This window comes from Limanda limanda, chromosome 1 (assembly GCF_963576545.1).
Source record: "Limanda limanda chromosome 1, fLimLim1.1, whole genome shotgun sequence".
Lineage (NCBI taxonomy): Eukaryota > Metazoa > Chordata > Actinopteri > Pleuronectiformes > Pleuronectidae > Limanda > Limanda limanda.
Window position 1 is genome coordinate 35,480,622 of NC_083636.1, and position 18,015 is coordinate 35,498,636.

The following is an 18,015-nucleotide window of genomic DNA, read 5'->3' on the forward strand; positions in this document are numbered from 1 at the left end:
GTAAATGTGTAACAGTAGCACAGGTACAGTATTAAACTTAGTAGGTGACTCAGTGATGTCAGGCCTTGTTCATTCTTCACATGATACTGGTAATGCACGTTAATGCCAAGTATGAGCAGGGTTCATACCGAAAGTTACACACAGCCCCAGTTCCCCTGCAATCCCATCAGATCAAATAAGACTGTAGCCGCAAAGCCTTTCACTCTTTTTACATGAAAAGTATTGGTTGTGTTGTGTACTTTAGCTTTAAATGCAGTGATCTTCACAGCTCTCAGTGTCTTCCACACAGCGTCGTTTGTTTTGTGGCTGAAGCTTCAATCAGCGGGTTCGAGAGGGGAGCACACCCGCCTCACAGTGTGCGGTCTGACAAATAGACTCACAGCTGCTCAAAATAACTTCTATCCAGCAATAAAGTCCACAGCGTTCAGCTGGTTTGCAGTAGAACAGCTGGTGTGCGTTGGTGTTGCTGAAGAGACCCTGACCTTCGTAACATGTGCAGAGTAAGAAGTTTGATACCAGAGCTGTGATGTCATCCTGCAGTTAGCAGACGTACTTCATCTGTTTTTGTCTTTCAAAGATATGATTGGAGTTTTACAGCCATAGGATTTAGTTTGTTTCTTTTCTGATACAATTTCAGGCTTTTCTATCTCTTATCTGATCTCAGTGGCTCTAAACCAGTCCCCCTGCTCCTCTGCCTTTATCAGGTTCAATATACCCACCAGCTCCAATTCATAACACACTATCTGAGGCCACTTTTCCATCATTAAACACAATGAGGTGCATTTCTATCGCAGTGCCCGTATTTTCTCTCTTCCTCATCTCTTGTTTTCTCTGCAGGAACAGGGTGACACTCGTTCTCCAGGATGTCTTCGATATCCCGTCAGATTAAAGATTGATTGTCTCCTTAGTAAAGGACGATGCACAATTGGTCTTCCTCTGATTCTTAATGACAATAAATTATTCACGCGTTTACAGCAGAGAGCTATTGAAATAAGCTATTTGCTTTGTCATGTTTTCATCCTCAATGATTATAACTGTTTGTCTGGTGATTATTGTGTTGTATTTTACCTTAACAATATAACTTTACCATATTTTCACAATATAGCAATGTGATTTTGATACATAATGATATTGGTTAGGTTTCTTGTCAGTGATGCCTTTGTGGATACATCAGCGATTACTCTGGCACCTGCAAGGACTTTCGTCTCCTGCAGGAAACATTCCCCCTGCTGGCTTTTTAGATCTTTCAGTTTCTCAGTGTCTCAGTATCTGGGGCATGTTGTCATTTAAAGCCGCCACCTCCCGCGGAACGATGCAGGACAGCAATCACCAGCTCCTTCCTGGAGGTCAGCTCTGTGACAGGGTGCAGTCTGCTTGATGCAGAAATAAACCTCTGCAAGTTTCTGTTTTTAGTTCAGTAAAACTCATTAGAATCAGGGTTGCATCAACTTATACAAGGACAAACTCCAACAAAGGTTTCTAGCCAATGGTGACATGTGCAAGGTTATCAGGGGAATTCGTGCATCTTAAAGGAGCAGTTTGACATTTTGTATAATAGACGTAGTTTATAATAGATGTAGAACGATTGGATCCATCATCTCCTTCCTCTTGTAATCTACGCAAAATTACAAACTCCTGATTATTCTCATCTGTAGACCTAGAGATCAGTTAACTTTTGAAAGGCTGTTAGATTTTAAGGAAGGGTTTTGGGAGGACGTTGTCTTGGTAATTTGAGTTTTCCAGCAGGGTGTAGTTACTGTTTGTTGGTTTCCCAAGCTTTTAGATAAATTGCATGACAATAAATAACTTTCTTTTAGTACAGCCGGTCCAAAGTCTCTGGCAAAATCCCTCGGCAAACAGATCCCAGATCCCCAGATCCACAGATACTTTTGCTAATTGACGTAATATACTTCCTAGCCCCTCAATCTAAGCTTAAGCAATACAACTAAACGCCTAACCCAGACCCTAACCTCAACTCAAGTCAAACAAAAGGTCAAACTGGTCCTCACACAGATAGAAGTACAAGTACAATGACATAATGCTTTATGTTAACCAATCCCTAATTCTAAACCTGAAATCAAAGCTTGACTCTCAAAAAAGCAGTGTCCACTCATGGTGACATGAGTCAGGACCAGGCGGTTGCCTTCCTCCCTTCCATTGCATGTGGTCTATGCAGAAAGTTAATAATTCCTGTGCGTCTGTTTAAAGTGTGAAGGATTTGAAAACACTCCAAAGATCACAACGACCAGACTCCAGCTATGTCACAATACTTATCGCTCCTGGTAAGTCGCCTTTAAAATGTTTTTTTGGGACTCAACATTGCATTTGTTTACTTTGTGAAAGCCCAGGTTTGGAGAACTCTTCATTATGTAGACAAATAGCAAAAAATACACCTAATTAAAATTAAATGCTCTGAGTGATTGCTGTAGTGCAGCTTGCAGAATCAACATTGAATAATTTAACACCAGTGCTGACGAGTGTTTAAGCTTTGGGCAATGTGTTAATAGAAAGGTAAAACTTGTTGTTTTACATCGAACACGAATGTACGAAGCTTTGTCATTTCTGAACATACTGTACGCACGCTCCATCTCTGCAGCTGGACTGCCCTGTGGTGATTGCTGCCATTTTTATCACTGGCATTGGAGGAACATTCCAGTATGGATTCAGTGTTTCTGTGTTGACCTCCCCCTCTGAGGTAAGTAGAACTATTATTTTTAAGAATCACGATTTAATGTCAACAAATTAAGAGACATACAAGAAGTGAGAAAAAGGTTTTAAAGGATCGTTGTGTAGAATCTAGTGACATCTAGTGTTGAAGGTGTGTGTTGCAGCTGAATACCCCTCACCTCCCCCTCCCCTTTCAAACATGAGAGAGAGCCTTCAGTTGCCATAAAAACTCAAAAGGTTTAGTTTGTCCAGTCTGGGCTACTGTAAAAAGCATGGCAGCCTGCATAGAGAGGACCAATTCGTACAAACATCAGTAGGATTATTGAATATTCAATTTCTGCCAATAGATCCCTTTCACCTTATCCTCACACACTGGACCCTTAAACACAACTGCATTGCACCTCTGTGGAAAGAAAACCTGATAAATGCTGCTTTTGAAGCAAAGTGATATTTAATGCACTTGTGGTTTGTTCAGTTTATAAAGGAGCTGGTGAACCAGACGTGTCTGCAGAGATATGGCGTCTCGCTGGACAAGGGGCAGGTGTCACTCATCTGGTCCTTCATTGTCTCTATTTTCTGCATTGGGGGGTTACTGGGGGCACTGATGGCCGGGCCGTTGATGTCGAAGTACGGCAGGTTAGTGGAGACAAGCAGAAAAGACCAAACTTTTGCTAATGTCACATCGAAGAATGAACAAAATTCTGTTTTTAGCTTTGTTTTCCTGATATTTTTGGCTCAAACGCAGACGTCTCTGTCTCCTCATCCATCAGAAAACAATGCCTCCTGTTCAACAATTTTACGGCTATTTCCGGAGCCCTGTTGATGCTCCTCAGCCAGAAAGCCTTGTCCTTTGAGATGATCATGGTGGGACGATTACTCTACGGCATCAATGCAGGTAAATCTACTCTGTGGGGAAAGCCATTAACTCTCTTTCTTTCTTCTTCTCTCCATAACTCTCAAACAATCCATTTCTATTCATACCTGCGACTGTTATATTTCGAATTTCTCTCAGCCATTTGTTATCCAGTTATTGATCGGTATTGACTCCCCCTGAAATGTATGATTCCCTCGCGAACGCCTCCAGGAGTGAGTCTCTCGGCTCACACCATGTACCTTGTTGAATGCGCCCCCAAGAAGCTGCGAGGGATGGTGGGAGTGACCATCTCCACCTTCGTCTCCTTCGGCAAGTTCAGTGGTCAGCTGCTGGGGATCAGGTGAGGTCCATCACCATGGGAGCAGGTGGTGGTCAGTTTAGATTACAGCTCAGGGGTCTTAATTAATGGATGGGTTAAGATAGGACTCCCAATTCATAGGCCGTGGTCAGATTGGTCAACTACTGTATATCATAGATTTCTTTGAAAATGTGTTCAGATATCCTAGTTGATGAACAATAAATGCAGAAGACATGAGCTGATGTCTTTCTTGCAGCGAGTTACTTGGAACAGAGCAGAATTGGCCCTGGCTGCTCGGTTTCAACGGTTTCACTGCGTTACTCCAGCTCGCCACCCTGCCCTTCCTGCCGGAGTCTCCCAGCTTCCTGCTCCTGAACAGAGGCGACCGCGAGGCCTGCGACAAAGGTGTGAGAAAGCATTTTATTTTCCCTCACGAGGATCCTTTCTACAAATAAAAGCTTTTTCACGTTTGTTGTGTTATCACCAACTAAATCTTTGTTTTCCCCCCTCAGCTTTAAAGAGGCTGTGGGGCAATAAGGACTACACCTGGGAGGTGGACGAGATGATGAAGGAGAAAGCTGCTATCCAGGGCGTCCGCAACCACTCAGTAATGGAGCTGATTCAGAACAAAAATATCCGCTGGCAGCTGATCACCATCCTCGTTACCTTCATTGGACTGCAGCTCTGTGGCATCAATGCAGTGAGTTACATGTAATATACAGATGTAGATGATAACATGCACTTACAGCATCCCTCTGCACTGTTGGACATTAGACCCCCTATTCAAGGAAATGTGGCGTGAAGTATTCATAATAACTTTTGTGTTTTTTTCCTTCTGACTTAGTTCAAATGTTGAGGCTGAACATACAGTATCTTTTGATATTCATTTTTTTTGATTAAGTTATTTGATATATTTAGTTGAGACATGTCGAAAGAAGCCTCTGACAGAACTTGTTGATCCATGTTTGATCACAGATGTCGACTGAAATTATTTTTTCACAGTAATTACATTTGTAAGCATTATTAGGGCCCGAGCACTGATAGTCACTGACAGACAGTGAGGCCCTATTGAAATTGTAAGGATTATTATTATTATTCAAGCAAATGAATTGGCTTTTTGAGGGCTTTAGCATGCTAAAATCTTTACCAAAATTTGCAGAAAATTAAAAAGTGGTGAAAATTTACGTATTCTGGAATAATTTTCAATTTTCAAATTATTTTTTCACAGTAATTACATTTGTAAGCATTATTAGGGCCCGAGCACTGACAGTCACTGACAGACAGTGAGGCCCTATTGAAATTGTAAGGATTATTATTATTATTCAGGCAAATGAATTGGCTTTTTGAGGGCTTTAACATGCTAAAATCTTTACCAAAATTTGCAGAAAATTAAAAAGTGGTGAAAATTTACGTATTCTGGAATAATTTTCAATGGGTGTCGCAAAAATTGCTCAACGGTGCCCCCCGAGACCCCTTGAACGCGTTCACATTGACCGATCTTCACAAAAATCGATACATAGGTGTATCATGACCAGACAAACAAAAAAAATCTCCTGGTGCAATTTGAAAAACGCAACAAGAAGCCTGATATTTTGCATTTAGTGGCCATTTTGGCCATATTCCACATTTTTACTTTGAGGTACTTGTACCAGGGCTTTCATCGGATTGACTTCAAATTGAGATGAGTGTCATCTCAACAAGATGGAGATACAAACTATTCAAAGATCGATTTTTTCGTTTCATGGAGTGACCGTCGCGTGGCGTCAAAGTTTGATTGCACGCCATTAAAACACAGGATTCTGTATTGCGGACATACATGGACGATGATCCTTTGATGCTGAGCCATAAACAAACAACTCCACTCCTCCAGTGACAGTGGTCAAATATCAAAGGAATCTTTATGTCTTGCAAAGGTGACGTCTCTTTCTCTCTCTCAGAAATTGGGACATTTCCTCAAACCTTGTAAACATTGAGGTACGGCGAAGGTTCATCCTTCGCCAAAGGAGACGATGTTGTCACAACTCCACTGTACATTGTCCTATCACCACCAAACTTCTGTCTCATGATCAGAGTCCAAGCCTGAACAGCTCTATATGTCAATATTTCCTCAGTCATTATTTATTTTTTTCAGGCCAAACGCATGCAACGCTTCAAGGAACAAGGGAAAACACTTGAAATCAAGAAAACATAAAAAAGAAACCTTCACAAATGCAAACAAGCAGGGCGATTAATAAGTAAAAAAATACAAAGCAGAGTGAATTAACATTTTCATATATTTTTAAATGACCATCCTCAGTTTCCAGAGCTTCGTACTGATTAACTTTCAAAACTAGAGAATCTCTTACCTGGCTTGCTAAAACCAAACAAAGACCATGTGCAGATCTGACCTCTTAAATATCTTTATTTTCTTGATTTTATTCTCCAGGTCTACTTTTATTCTTTTGAGGTGTTCCGTGCAGCAGGAATTGAAGAAGGGCAGTTACGTTACGCTGCTTTGGGAACGGGGCTGTGCGAGGTGGTCACCTCCATCTTCTGCGTGAGTCTCAGTTCTCTGATCTCACATCATGTCCCACATTAGTTTTATGGTCTATGAAATATCCTTCTCACGTCATGACATGGATGCTTCAGTGATTTAGGGGAATTGTTCTATGAAAAGGCCCGTTCCTCTGCTCTCTCCGGGCTCTCCCGTAATGCGACTCCTCTGTGACCACCTGTCCCAATGTGCAGTTATAGCTTCCTCGTGTGGTCGTCTGGTGAAATTGTGTTTGATGTTGCAGTTCATGATTATTGAGAGCACCGGGAAGAAAGTGCTGCTGTTCAGAGGATACATGGCGATGTCAGTGACGCTGGTTCTCCTCACCATCACTCTGTTCCTGAAAGTGAGTCGCCTCTAAATCAGCCCCTGTTCGCAGCTCATCTCTGCAGAGGTTGATGACGACTGACAGCCACTGACATTACTCATGAATGTCTTTCTTTTCCCCTCAGACTTGCATCTCCTGGATGCCGTACTGCAGCATGCTCCTCCTTTTCCTCTTCATCTTTTGCTTCGCCAGTGGACCATGTGCGTTTACCACTGGAGCTCTCAGCTATTTATCAAGGGTTTCATTTTTAAGCATTTCCCCTTTGAATCAACAATGAGCTGCATAAATCTCTCTAATGTTCTTGTCCTCCAGCTGGAATAATAGCTCCTCTTCCAGGGGAACTCTTCACCCAGCCATTTAAATCAGCTGCATACACCCTCGCCTGCACTCTCAACTGGACAGGCCTGTTTCTGCTGGGGATGCTCTTCCCTGTCTTAGTGGTAGGCACTTTCTTTTCCTGGTAGAAATTCGTATACCTTTTCACTGGAAGAGGTGAATTGAGATCAAATGCTTCACTCACAAATGTCCTGTTCAACATCTTTCCTCTCCAGGAGCATATGAGTTACTTTTGCTTCCTCATCTTCCTGTTCTTCTGCACTGGCTGTGGTCTGTTTGTGTGGTTCAACGTCCCCGAGACCCGGCACAAGACAGCGTTGGAAATCGCCGCAGACTTCGATAAGATGCACCGCAAATCTGGGGAATCAAAGAAACAATCCACCGAGCAGGACCTCAACGGATCCCACCAGACCAGATTCTGATCCTATTCACCAAGCATAAACTTTTTAAATTGCATTCTTGAGTTTTTACATGTGTGTTTAAGAGAGTGTGTGTTGTTATATAAGTGATACTTTGAAAAGTGGACATTGGTGTAGAGATTTTTCATCTTTGTCCTTTGAGTTAAAAGCAGCTTCAGCTTTGGCCCTGGACATTATCAGTGGTGTGTGTGTGTGTGTGTGTGTGTGTGTGTGTGTGTGTGTGTGTGTGTGTGTGTGTGTGTGTGTGTGTCTGTGTGTCTGTGTGTGTCTGTGTGTGTTTGACGTCAGGCATCAGAACATCTACTGACCAGTAACATGCTGCACAGGGTGGGGGTGGGGGGGCACTTTTTGCATTGTGCGTGTTTATCTACAAGAAACGTGTGTGGTGAACATTTACTTTTTCTGAGGGACTTGATATTTCTTCTGACACGAATATTGTTGTGCTTTTTGCTGCAGTGCATTATTTCAACAACTGTATCCTGATCTTATAAAATATGATGAATTAAAGTACATACAGTACAGTGAAGTAGTAAAAAGCATGTGCTTCATTGAAATACTGCTCATTTCATCTACTGTGATTAATTTAGCTCTGACAGAAGTGTTTCTGCTTTTGTATAACTATATATATTAGTATGGGTATATTATGGAAGTAAAGGTCTTATGAGACAAAATATCTTATTTTAGACATCAGACACATTATAAGCACGGTCACAACAATTAAACCAGAGCACAAACACAACAAACTCAACAATAACAAACACAACTTCACAATAAGAATATTTAATTGTTTCATAAATGAGCAGACTCAACAACCTGAATAACAAACTAGTAGGATGAAAGAGAAAATCTGAGGTTGTGCTCTGAGTCGTGAATCCTTGAGGTGTGTGAGATCTTCTTGTTTTGGCTGAGCTGCGGGTCTCAGCAGGACTGAGGCACCTCGGGGGAAACTCCTTCCCATTGCGCAGGCGAGCAGCCGCGGCACATGTGCACGCCTCTGATAACACAATCTGCTCTGCAAAGCTGAAAGTTGTGCAGGCGAATATGTCACAAACGTGCAGGGTCAGAGGGCTGCATGCGTCACGTCGGCTCTGACATCCCAGAGGAGTTTAAAAGTCACAGGGAGGAGTTCCAGCATCAAAACGAAACTTACTGCTCACAATACTCGGGTCCACGCCTCCATAAAACATCTTGTTTCGTTTAAATGCCTCCTCCAGTGAAGTGTAGGGTTTAAAGAGAACATCCCTCCACTGCAGCTGGATGCGTCCTTCACTGTTCACGATGGACGCGATGAAGACTGATGCCAGCAGCTCCCCGGATGAAGCCAGGGTGAAGAGAGGCTTTGACCAAAAGTGAGTTCATTTATTTCTGGTCTAATATCACACAGGCAACTGAGGAACTGACAGGAACTGGCCATCCTGTCAGGTGAAAGCTGGGATAATAATTTGTGTGTTTGTATTCAAATCCATCCTCCTTATGTCTTCCTGGTGAATAAATGGCTTATTCCTACATTATTAAACATATTACTCATGCAGTATTTTATCTGATGCCACAATTACAATTTACACAACGTTAATAATCTCCATCAGTCTCTCCTCACCTGCTTCTAGCCTCTGCAAGTTTAAACCCTATCGAATGAATATTTAAACCAGTAGATACTGAAACCCGTCTCCCCCCCCCCTCCCATCCTCAGCTTCACCCACACTGCTCGCCAGCTTTTATTTGCTAGATTGATCTCAGGAGGAAAATCTGCTCATCAGCAACGCGCTGACATAAACAAGAGCCTGCAGGTAAATTATTTACAGCAACCCTATATGGATGAGCTGTCAGGGAGTGTTGAGACGGGGGGGCCCGGCCTGCCCGGGACCTGCTGCAGATAGAGGCCTCCCCATCTCTGTCAGGGTGTCACTGATAAAGAGGAGCATGACAGGAGTGGGTGACACAGGAAACCATGTTCTGTTGCACCGCCGAACACGACAGTGAGTCAAAAACCATATCACACATCTTTCGGGCTTTTATGATGCTCAGACTCTAATTGGTGGTAGAGATAGTCGAGGGCCATGATAAGATCTCCAGCCTCCACCCTGCTCCACTCCCTTTAACAAGGTAACTCAATTGGAAGTCTGCAAGTTCCTTCAAGTTTCTGTGACAGAATTGGGTCGTTAAAAAACTCAGATACTATGTGAAAACAGCCTCTGGTAGGATTAGTGCAAACAAGCTCATAAGCTCAGAGGCGCTGCAACATGGTGCATCTCAACAAACCACATTCACACAATTCCACCTCGAGCCGGGTTGGATTGTCCACTTAGCCCAAAAATCCACACGTCTGAGGTCCCCTCCTCTTTCCTCGGGCCATGTGTTCTCCTGGTCTTATGGCCGCAGACTTCAGCTGTGCTTCTTGTGTTGTGTGATCGCAGGGTGTTCGTCAACAGAAGTCTGACGCTGGAAAACATCAAATGCTACGGCTTCGACATGGACTACACGCTGGCGGGTACGTGAAGTCAAAGGTCATCTCTAAAGTGCTGAATTTATTCTGGATTCTCTCAGGCCGATGGATGAACAGGCCGCTCAAGATTCTCCGGATTTTTGTAAATGTTGAAACTGTGTGTGTGTGTGTGTGTCTGTTTGTATTTATTTCCAGTTTACAAGTCCCCTGACTACGAGAGCCTGGGCTTTGAGCTGATAAGAGACAGAATGGTGTCTATTGGATATCCTCATGAGCTCCTACGTTACACATACGACCCCAGCTTCCCCACACGGTCAGTTCGTAACTCCTCCTCTTTACCTGAAGCTCAAAATCTCAATTAGGTAAATGGGAATACCAAATAAAAGTCAAACTGATGCTCAGTGGAGTGAAAATATATTTGATAGGTTTCGTGTTCATACCTTATCTTTCATTTTGCCTGTTTTTGTTGCCTAGGGAACACAATTTGTGAAATGTATGCTATTATGTCTTACTAGTGATGAAATCAACAATGATTATGTTTCTAAATTCAAGGATAAAGCCAGAATTAGAAGAATAGATAGAAAATAAGAATTAGAATCGTTCTCCTCCTCCCTCTTTTCTCCTCCGTCTTTAGAGGTTTAGTGATCGACACCACGTATGGGAACCTCCTGAAGGTCGACTCCAACGGGAACATTTTAGTTTGCAGTCACGGCTTCTGCTTCCTTAAGGGGTAAGGTTAAACTTTTTTTGAGAATATAGTAATACTTGAGTTTATAAAACTTTTACAATCATCTCCATTAAAGACAGATATGACATTAAAACGTTTGCATGTGTTAATGCAGCAGAAATAACAATCAAATAGTTTAATAGACCGTTTTCTGCATGAGAACTTTAACTTTTATACTTAATGTATAATGTGCTGATAATATTTATGTACTATTAATTTTACTTTTAGTTGTAATGGAGTATCTTTACCACACGGTGTTGCTACTTTTACTTGAGTAAAACTTCGAGGTCTCAGATGCAACATCCGTCGGACTCAGCCTCCGCTCCAGATGTTCACAGCTGCCCTGTGAGTGAGAGAGGAAAAGTCTCTATTTTAGTTGGAATAGATCAAATATGTATTAAAGGTGCATGTATAAATCTATATTCATTCTTTCTACTCAACAATTAGGCAGTTCATGTGTTTGTTTAATAAAATATAACAATGTAGCGTTCTACATACTGAGTACTTTTATTATTGATATATATTCTATGGATTCCTCAACCTCTACGACATAAATTCAAGTGTTTAATCAAATTTGATTCAGTAAAGTTAATAATATTGACTGAAAGATTAACACATTTATCAGTTTGCAGACTTTTATTCCTGAAACAAAAATATATTCTGTAAATGAAGCTTGTAATTATCTTTTAAAAAGTGGTAATTATATAATTGGATTAAAAATTATCAACCTACAGTTTTATTGAAATCTGACTCAGCCAGTTAGTTATTTAATGAGAAGGGAAACACAAACAGCCGCAGGTAGCGCGACGGTCAGAGAGGAGCTGACTGAGGGTGATTACACTTGTTTTACTGGTGGTTACACATACGCACAATCGCACGCACACACACACTACCACACACACACCCACATACACACACACAAACACACCCACATAAGCAGACACGCAGACAAGCACACACCCCACTGATATCAGCTGCAGATACACATAAGTGTTTCTCAGTTATGTTTTTAATAGATAATCACAACATATTTATCATTTGAGTGTGTTGGACTTTGTGTGTGTTCAAATGTCAGATTGTATAATGTGTGTGTGTTCCACAGAGAAGACATTCACAAGTACTACCCCAACAAATTCATTCAGAGAGATGACACAGATCGCTTTTACATCCTCAACACACTCTTCAATCTGTCAGGTTTGTTTTTTATGAATTTTTATTTTTGTATATTATTTCCAATAGAATCAGAAATGTTTATTTTTCAGTGTAATTAATTATTTGTTGTGTGCCATTTTTACACTATTAAATTAATATTTTGTTTGCTAGAATTTTAAACTAACTCAAAAAAACTAAAGTAGGTTAACCTGAATCTGTCATGTGATTGGCTGGTGTTTTCTTTTTGCGCCGTGCAGAGACGTATATCTACGCCTGCCTTGCCGACTTCTTCACCAGATGCACCAGATACACAAAGTGAGTTTTATCGCCCCCATGAGCTTGTCAGGTTTCTTGCTTCTTCGGTTACCTCTCAGATTTGGACTATTATAAATAAGCTGATGATCTATTTGTTTTTTAACCTGCCACCCCTCTTTCTCTGCTGTTAAACCTCCTGCAGCCTCCTGAAAGGTTACCAGCACGGAGACTTGTTCATGTCCTACAGGAGCATGTTCCAGGACGTTCGAGACGCCATGGACTTCATTCACGAAACGGTGAATCAACGCAACACGTAAGACATTCAGCTGATGAAAATCATGTCCATATTTTAAATGTAAAATCCGTGTGCTGCATAGGGAACCCTGAAGGACCGAACTATCAAGAATTTGGAGAAGTACGTAGTCAAAGATGTGAGTAAACTGTGAGCGTTACGCACCAAAATGTCTTTTATTTTGAAAACAAATGGCTGAAGTTTCAAATTCATTTTTTTCAGCCAAATATTCGTGTTCTCTTGTCTCGGATTAAAGAAGTAGCCAAGGTTTTTCTTGCCACCAACAGTGACTACGGCTACACTGAGGTGAGGAATACAAAAACTGATAAAACAACGGAAATTAAAAGTAAACAAATCATTCTGACCTTTTTTTTGTCTTTTTTCATCAAGGCCATTATGAAATACCTGCTTGATGATTATATCAAGGTAAGGCAATCTTAATTTAGATTTGAACTCTTTGGAAAATATGTTTATGTGTATTTAACATCATTTTTCAAACTAGACTGGAAATCCCAAAAAGTCCTGGCGCTCCTTCTTTGACCTTGTGGTCGTGGACACCAGGAAACCTCTGTTCTTCGCTGAGGGGACGGTGCTGAGACAAGTGGACACGGTACCAAAGAGTCTCTCTGCAGATTTACATACTAATGACAGTAGTGACCGACAGCAGCTTCTAATAATGAGCTGTATTTCTAACGCAGAACACAGGAAAGCTTCGGATCGGGACGTACACAGGCGACCTCCAGCACGGCACTGTCTACTCTGGAGGTGAGATTCAGAGTATAGACGTTTGTTTTCTGAGGATTAGAAGCAGCAACAAAGAACTCGTACTTCTTCTTTGCCTGCTCTGTGAAGTTTTGAGATTTAAACCTTATTGGCAAATTCATTATGGGCTATTTTGATCACCAGGCAGAAGGTTTGACTCCTACAGGCCTATTATTGAGGTTTGGGTGTTATTTAAGTTTGGGGATTGGGCAATAAGCTTATTCTTAATTAAGCACTCAAAAGCTCAAGTCTACTCTTCACAGGACAAGATAAACAAAGTGATGCATGGAAGAACAGAAAGGCCTGACATGTATTTCTCGGCTGTAGGATCCTCGGACATTGTGTGTGACCTGCTGGACGTCAAAGGCAAAGACATTCTCTACGTTGGAGATCACATCTTTGGCGACATCCTCAAATCTAAGAAGCGTCAGGGCTGGAAAACCTTCCTGGTTGTGCCAGAGCTCTCAAAGGAGCTGCACGTTTGGGAGGAGAAGAAAAGTGAGAATATACATGACGTGGTGTCGTCGTGATCTTTTTCAGCTGATTTCAGAGTTGTGATGTTTGCTGGGGTTGTTTTTGTTTGTTTCTCAGATCTGTTTGAGGAGCTGAAACGGCTCGACGTCTTCTTAGCTGAATTTTACAAGTGAGTTTTTGTCCTCTTCATTTATCGTACATTTTTATAAGCCCTAAGTAAACAGTTGGATTTAATGATGAGTTGATAACAGGTTCATGTATAATTTATCTAATTGTTTCCCTGATTTATCTGCTATTACATGTAAACTATTTTAGATCACATACGATTGTTTAACAAATAACTTATTCATCATCACTAGTTCATATCTAAATTGTCAATTAATCAATCAATTTGGCCTCTAAAATATTTGTGAGGATGGTAAAAATCGTTCACATATTTATTCATATTCACAGCTCCTGATTTCAAGGTTACAAGATATTCGTTGCCACTAGATGTCGCACTAGCACCAGCGTCTCAGGCCACACCCTTGTGTTCTCAGCAAGGTGTGTGAAGGCTCAATGAGCAGCACAGATATGTGAAGTCAACTTAGCAACTCAAATTAGCATGTCCACCCATATTTACATCTTTACATGACATATATAACCTTTAAAATGTGATTTAGCATTCAGTGAAATCGAACAACTGCTGCCGGGAATTGAACATTTTATATTTCAACACTGTTGCCTGACACAAACCCGCAAGTTGCTAATTCGCTGTGTTTGTGGTTCGAAGGCACCTGGACAGCGGCAGTCGAGAATGTCCCGACATCAGTGATATTCGGTCACGAATGAAGGTGAGCTCCACATTTCATCATTTCATTTATCAAGCTGTAGTCATACACAAGGCTTTACACTTGATATAACAAGTACTGCAGTGTTTTTATTTTAACTTCTGTTGCCAAGAGGTTTCTGCCGTTTCTGATGTCTCTTTTTCGTGCTCTCAGTTGTTGACCCACAGGATGGACATGTCCTACGGTCAGATGGGCAGCCTCCTGCGCAGCGGCTCCCGACAGACGCTGTTCGCCAGCCAGCTGATTCGCTACGCAGACCTTTACTCATCCTCCTTCATCAACCTGCTGTACTACCCCTTCAATTACCTCTTCATGGCTCCCCCTGTCCTGGTCAGTCACCTCTGTGCACTGTTATAAATCTGCAGCTCATCGTGGTCCTGGCGGTCGTTCTTCATCTCTCACTCTCACTGTTTCAGATGCCCCACGAGGTAGCAGCTCAAAACTCGGCCGACTTTGCTTCATCGGACCTCACTGCCGTCACCAAAAACATCGTCAAACCTTAGGTTAGTATTGATTGTAGCACTTTACCTCTTCTTTACTGACGTTTGTTTGTACCACAAGGATCTTTTGTTAACATGTTCCTCTCTTGTAGGACTGAGATGAGACAGAAGATTATTCTACAGAAATCTTCAAACGACCTTCTACATGTTACAGTCCCCATTTTTGTAGGTGACTTTTGCATGTGGAGTTTGTTGCAGCTAGGACGCGTCTCCTTAAACAAACAACTCACCTCCTGCTCCACCCACTGGACATGAAATACATTCCCGTGCAACATTTGCCAGACGAATCGATGAACGAAGCTGTGATGATATTTTATTTTACAGAGTTATAGTATATAAGAGTGACAACTTCTTTATTGTGAACTTTTGATGTGATGTTTAAGAAGTGATGTGTATTTGTTGTTTGAGCAACTTCTGTTAAATTATTCCAATAAATCGTCTTTGAAGGACAATAACTTTTACTAAGGTGCATTTGTGGTTAGAGGATCTCAGCTGATATTAAAGGTCCAGTGTTGAAGATTTAGTCGAAAGGGATCTATTGGCAGAAAATAAATATCACCAGGGGTATAGGCCGGATGTACAGAGACAAACAATAACTCATATTCACACCTACAGACAATAAACCTAACTTCATTCTGAATGTCTTTGGAGTAACTGGAGAAAACCCACACAGACACAGGGAGAACAAGCAAAGTTCTCACAGAGAGACCCCAGCAAAGCCAATATTCAAACCGCAAACTGTCATGCTGTGAGGCAACTGCTGACCACTGCCCCACTGTGCGCTCCATTGAAAATGAATGTGTTTTATGGATTATTTAGGGACACCAGGACACTGTTTCTGGAAAATACCTGTTGCTGTTATAAGTTCTCTCTGAGTGCCAGACACACAAATCCACACCTCTCCAGCCTGGGTTCACAAAATCAGAGAAACAAAAGCTAGAAAGTGCCAGAGGCAAGTTGGAGAATTTAGTTTCACTCTTTTGTGTGAACTATGCCTTTAAAGTTCCCGTTGCCATTACATTGGTTGTCCACTGGATGGCAGCGAATCACCTCTGCATCCATGTCTGTGAAATTACCTCAAGAGTCAAGATTATTTTTATTCACTGCAAAAAAAGATCAAATCTCCCATGAATCGTCATGGGGACAGTAAAACACTGTAAATACAGCAGCTCGTCTCTGACAGGATTTACACCAGTGTGTGTTTTTGTATTTCTCTAAATCTAATTTGGCTCCTTGAAGCATCTCCTGGTATCAGGGGACTAAACTAGTGTCTTCACTCATCAACAAAAGCAGTGAAATAACCCAGATGTGATATTTGTGCTGCTTCTAACACGTGAACCCTGGAATGCACTCGCACACACACACGGAAACACACACAAACCTGTGAATTGTTGTAGTTCACACAGTGTGTATTTGCCCCTTGTTCTGTCTGTGGATCAGACAATCCTGCTCCCACAAGACTGAGGCTTTATCAAGAGATAGCTCAGAGGAATGTGTTGTCTTTCTCTCTCTCCCTCCCTCTCTCTCTCTCTCTCTCTCTCTCTCTCTCTCTCTCTCTCTCTCTTTCTCCACACACACACCCACACACACACTATGATATCAGCACTCACATGCGTTTATCTATAGTTGTGTTCTTTGAACAGGAAATACACATTGTCCTTGCAGGGCTGAGGTGTGACGAGAATCACACTTTTCTGTCACATGTATTAAACTCTGTGGAAGATCTTCACAGGTGAAAAAGAGGAGGAGGAGACCAAGAAGAAAACTGCAGGGATCAGAAGGAAGTTGACAACAAGGTTTAAGTTTAGCTTAAAAAAAGAAGAAGCATCATTTTATTTATGTGAAATGTGACATTTGTGCATTTCCTGAGAAGCTTCCAACAACTGCTTTTAAAAATAACATTTCAGATAATTCAATGACGTGTTTATGTAATTCATGCAACTGTTAAAGAATTAATTCATAGTCCAACTTAATTATTCTTTTTCAGTTTGGATTTTAAGACACTTGCTTCTGCACAGCTTTGCTCTTTCAAATAAAACTTGAGAGGAAGTCCAAATTAGGAAACACCCACTGCATTTTATTGGCACCTCCTCCTCCTTATACACACACACCCACACAAACACACACGCACACACTCACGCACATGCGTTCCCCAGATGATTTCATTTCCTGAATGAGAGCTATTTCAGTTTATTTGGATTTCCCTTGTCATTGTCTGCCTGTCACCTGTATTCATTGTTGTTCTGTTTTTTTTTTTTTCTTCTCTACTCGATCAGTTGTCTTTTATTTTCTCACCTGAACAAATCCTCAGAGTTCAACTGTCCCGGCTGCTTTTTAATCCACTTTTTTTTTAGACTAATACGTTTTGTCCTTGTGCACATAAATTAACCATATCTCTTACATTTTAAGATACATATAAATAATCCCCATCAGCATTTCTACACAATGATCCTGACGAAAACATTAATTTATGTTTCATGTGATTAATTAATGTCAATGTCAGAGATATGAAAAATGAAGCCAGATTTGTAATTCTCCTGTCGTGTGGTCGACTCTGCACATAAACACTCTTGATTTAAAAAGCTGACTGATGTGTGACACCAGACTAAAGCATGAACGTTATCTGTATTTATTTATTAACAGAATAAGTGTTTGAGACAACCTTTATGAAATTGTGTTAAATACATATCTCACACTCATGCATGTGTAGTTAATCATGCTTCAAAAAATCTCTGAATGTAAATTAAAACTCAGCCAGGACTTCAGCCCTCAGTATAAAACTGTTATTTCCTTCTTGGTTCTTCTTGGTCTGTGTCTCCAGTGGGAGTTAAATCTTAGATCACACCCTTGTCAGGACACATGCACACCTTGTCACACTTGCTCTGTGACACCATCCACCCCCCACACACAACACAATGTACACTGCACCGCACGGTGACACAAGAGCCGGCTCCTCGTCACCACGCACCTGTACAGCCGAGGTGTGAAAAGTATCAGTTTCTGTGTGCTGTTGTTTCCAGTTTCACCCTCATGACACTGCACAAATATCTGTTGACCTTAAAGCAACCAGGGAGCTAATGACACCTTTAATAATCCTGTGAACATCAGAGAGAATCATACAAAAC

At 41.4% G+C, this 18,015-nt stretch overlaps 2 protein-coding genes across 2 annotated transcripts; both read left to right on the plus strand.

Moving 5' to 3' along the window:
* The first annotated feature begins 2,258 nt into the window (after positions 1 to 2,258).
* Positions 2,259 to 7,458, plus strand: slc2a11l (solute carrier family 2 member 11, like). The gene is made up of 12 exons (XM_061081673.1): positions 2,259 to 2,282; positions 2,597 to 2,695; positions 3,143 to 3,303; positions 3,438 to 3,562; positions 3,752 to 3,881; positions 4,096 to 4,244; positions 4,352 to 4,539; positions 6,265 to 6,375; positions 6,617 to 6,718; positions 6,825 to 6,900; positions 7,013 to 7,140; positions 7,252 to 7,458. The coding sequence occupies exons 1-12, from the start codon at positions 2,259 to 2,261 to the stop codon at positions 7,456 to 7,458; spliced, it is 1,500 nt and encodes a 499-aa protein (XP_060937656.1).
* Positions 7,459 to 8,527: 1,069 nt separating this feature from the next.
* nt5c2l1 (5'-nucleotidase, cytosolic II, like 1) lies at positions 8,528 to 15,334 on the plus strand. Its single transcript, XM_061079830.1, has 18 exons — positions 8,528 to 8,804; positions 9,870 to 9,943; positions 10,094 to 10,211; positions 10,533 to 10,628; positions 11,728 to 11,819; positions 12,035 to 12,092; positions 12,235 to 12,328; positions 12,410 to 12,463; positions 12,547 to 12,630; positions 12,715 to 12,750; positions 12,827 to 12,934; positions 13,023 to 13,089; positions 13,414 to 13,584; positions 13,678 to 13,729; positions 14,333 to 14,393; positions 14,544 to 14,720; positions 14,807 to 14,893; positions 14,983 to 15,334. Exons 1-17 carry the CDS (start codon positions 8,713 to 8,715, stop codon positions 14,891 to 14,893), a joined length of 1,521 nt encoding a protein of 506 aa, XP_060935813.1. The 5' UTR covers positions 8,528 to 8,712; the 3' UTR covers positions 14,983 to 15,334.
* Positions 15,335 to 18,015: the final 2,681 nt, after the last annotated feature.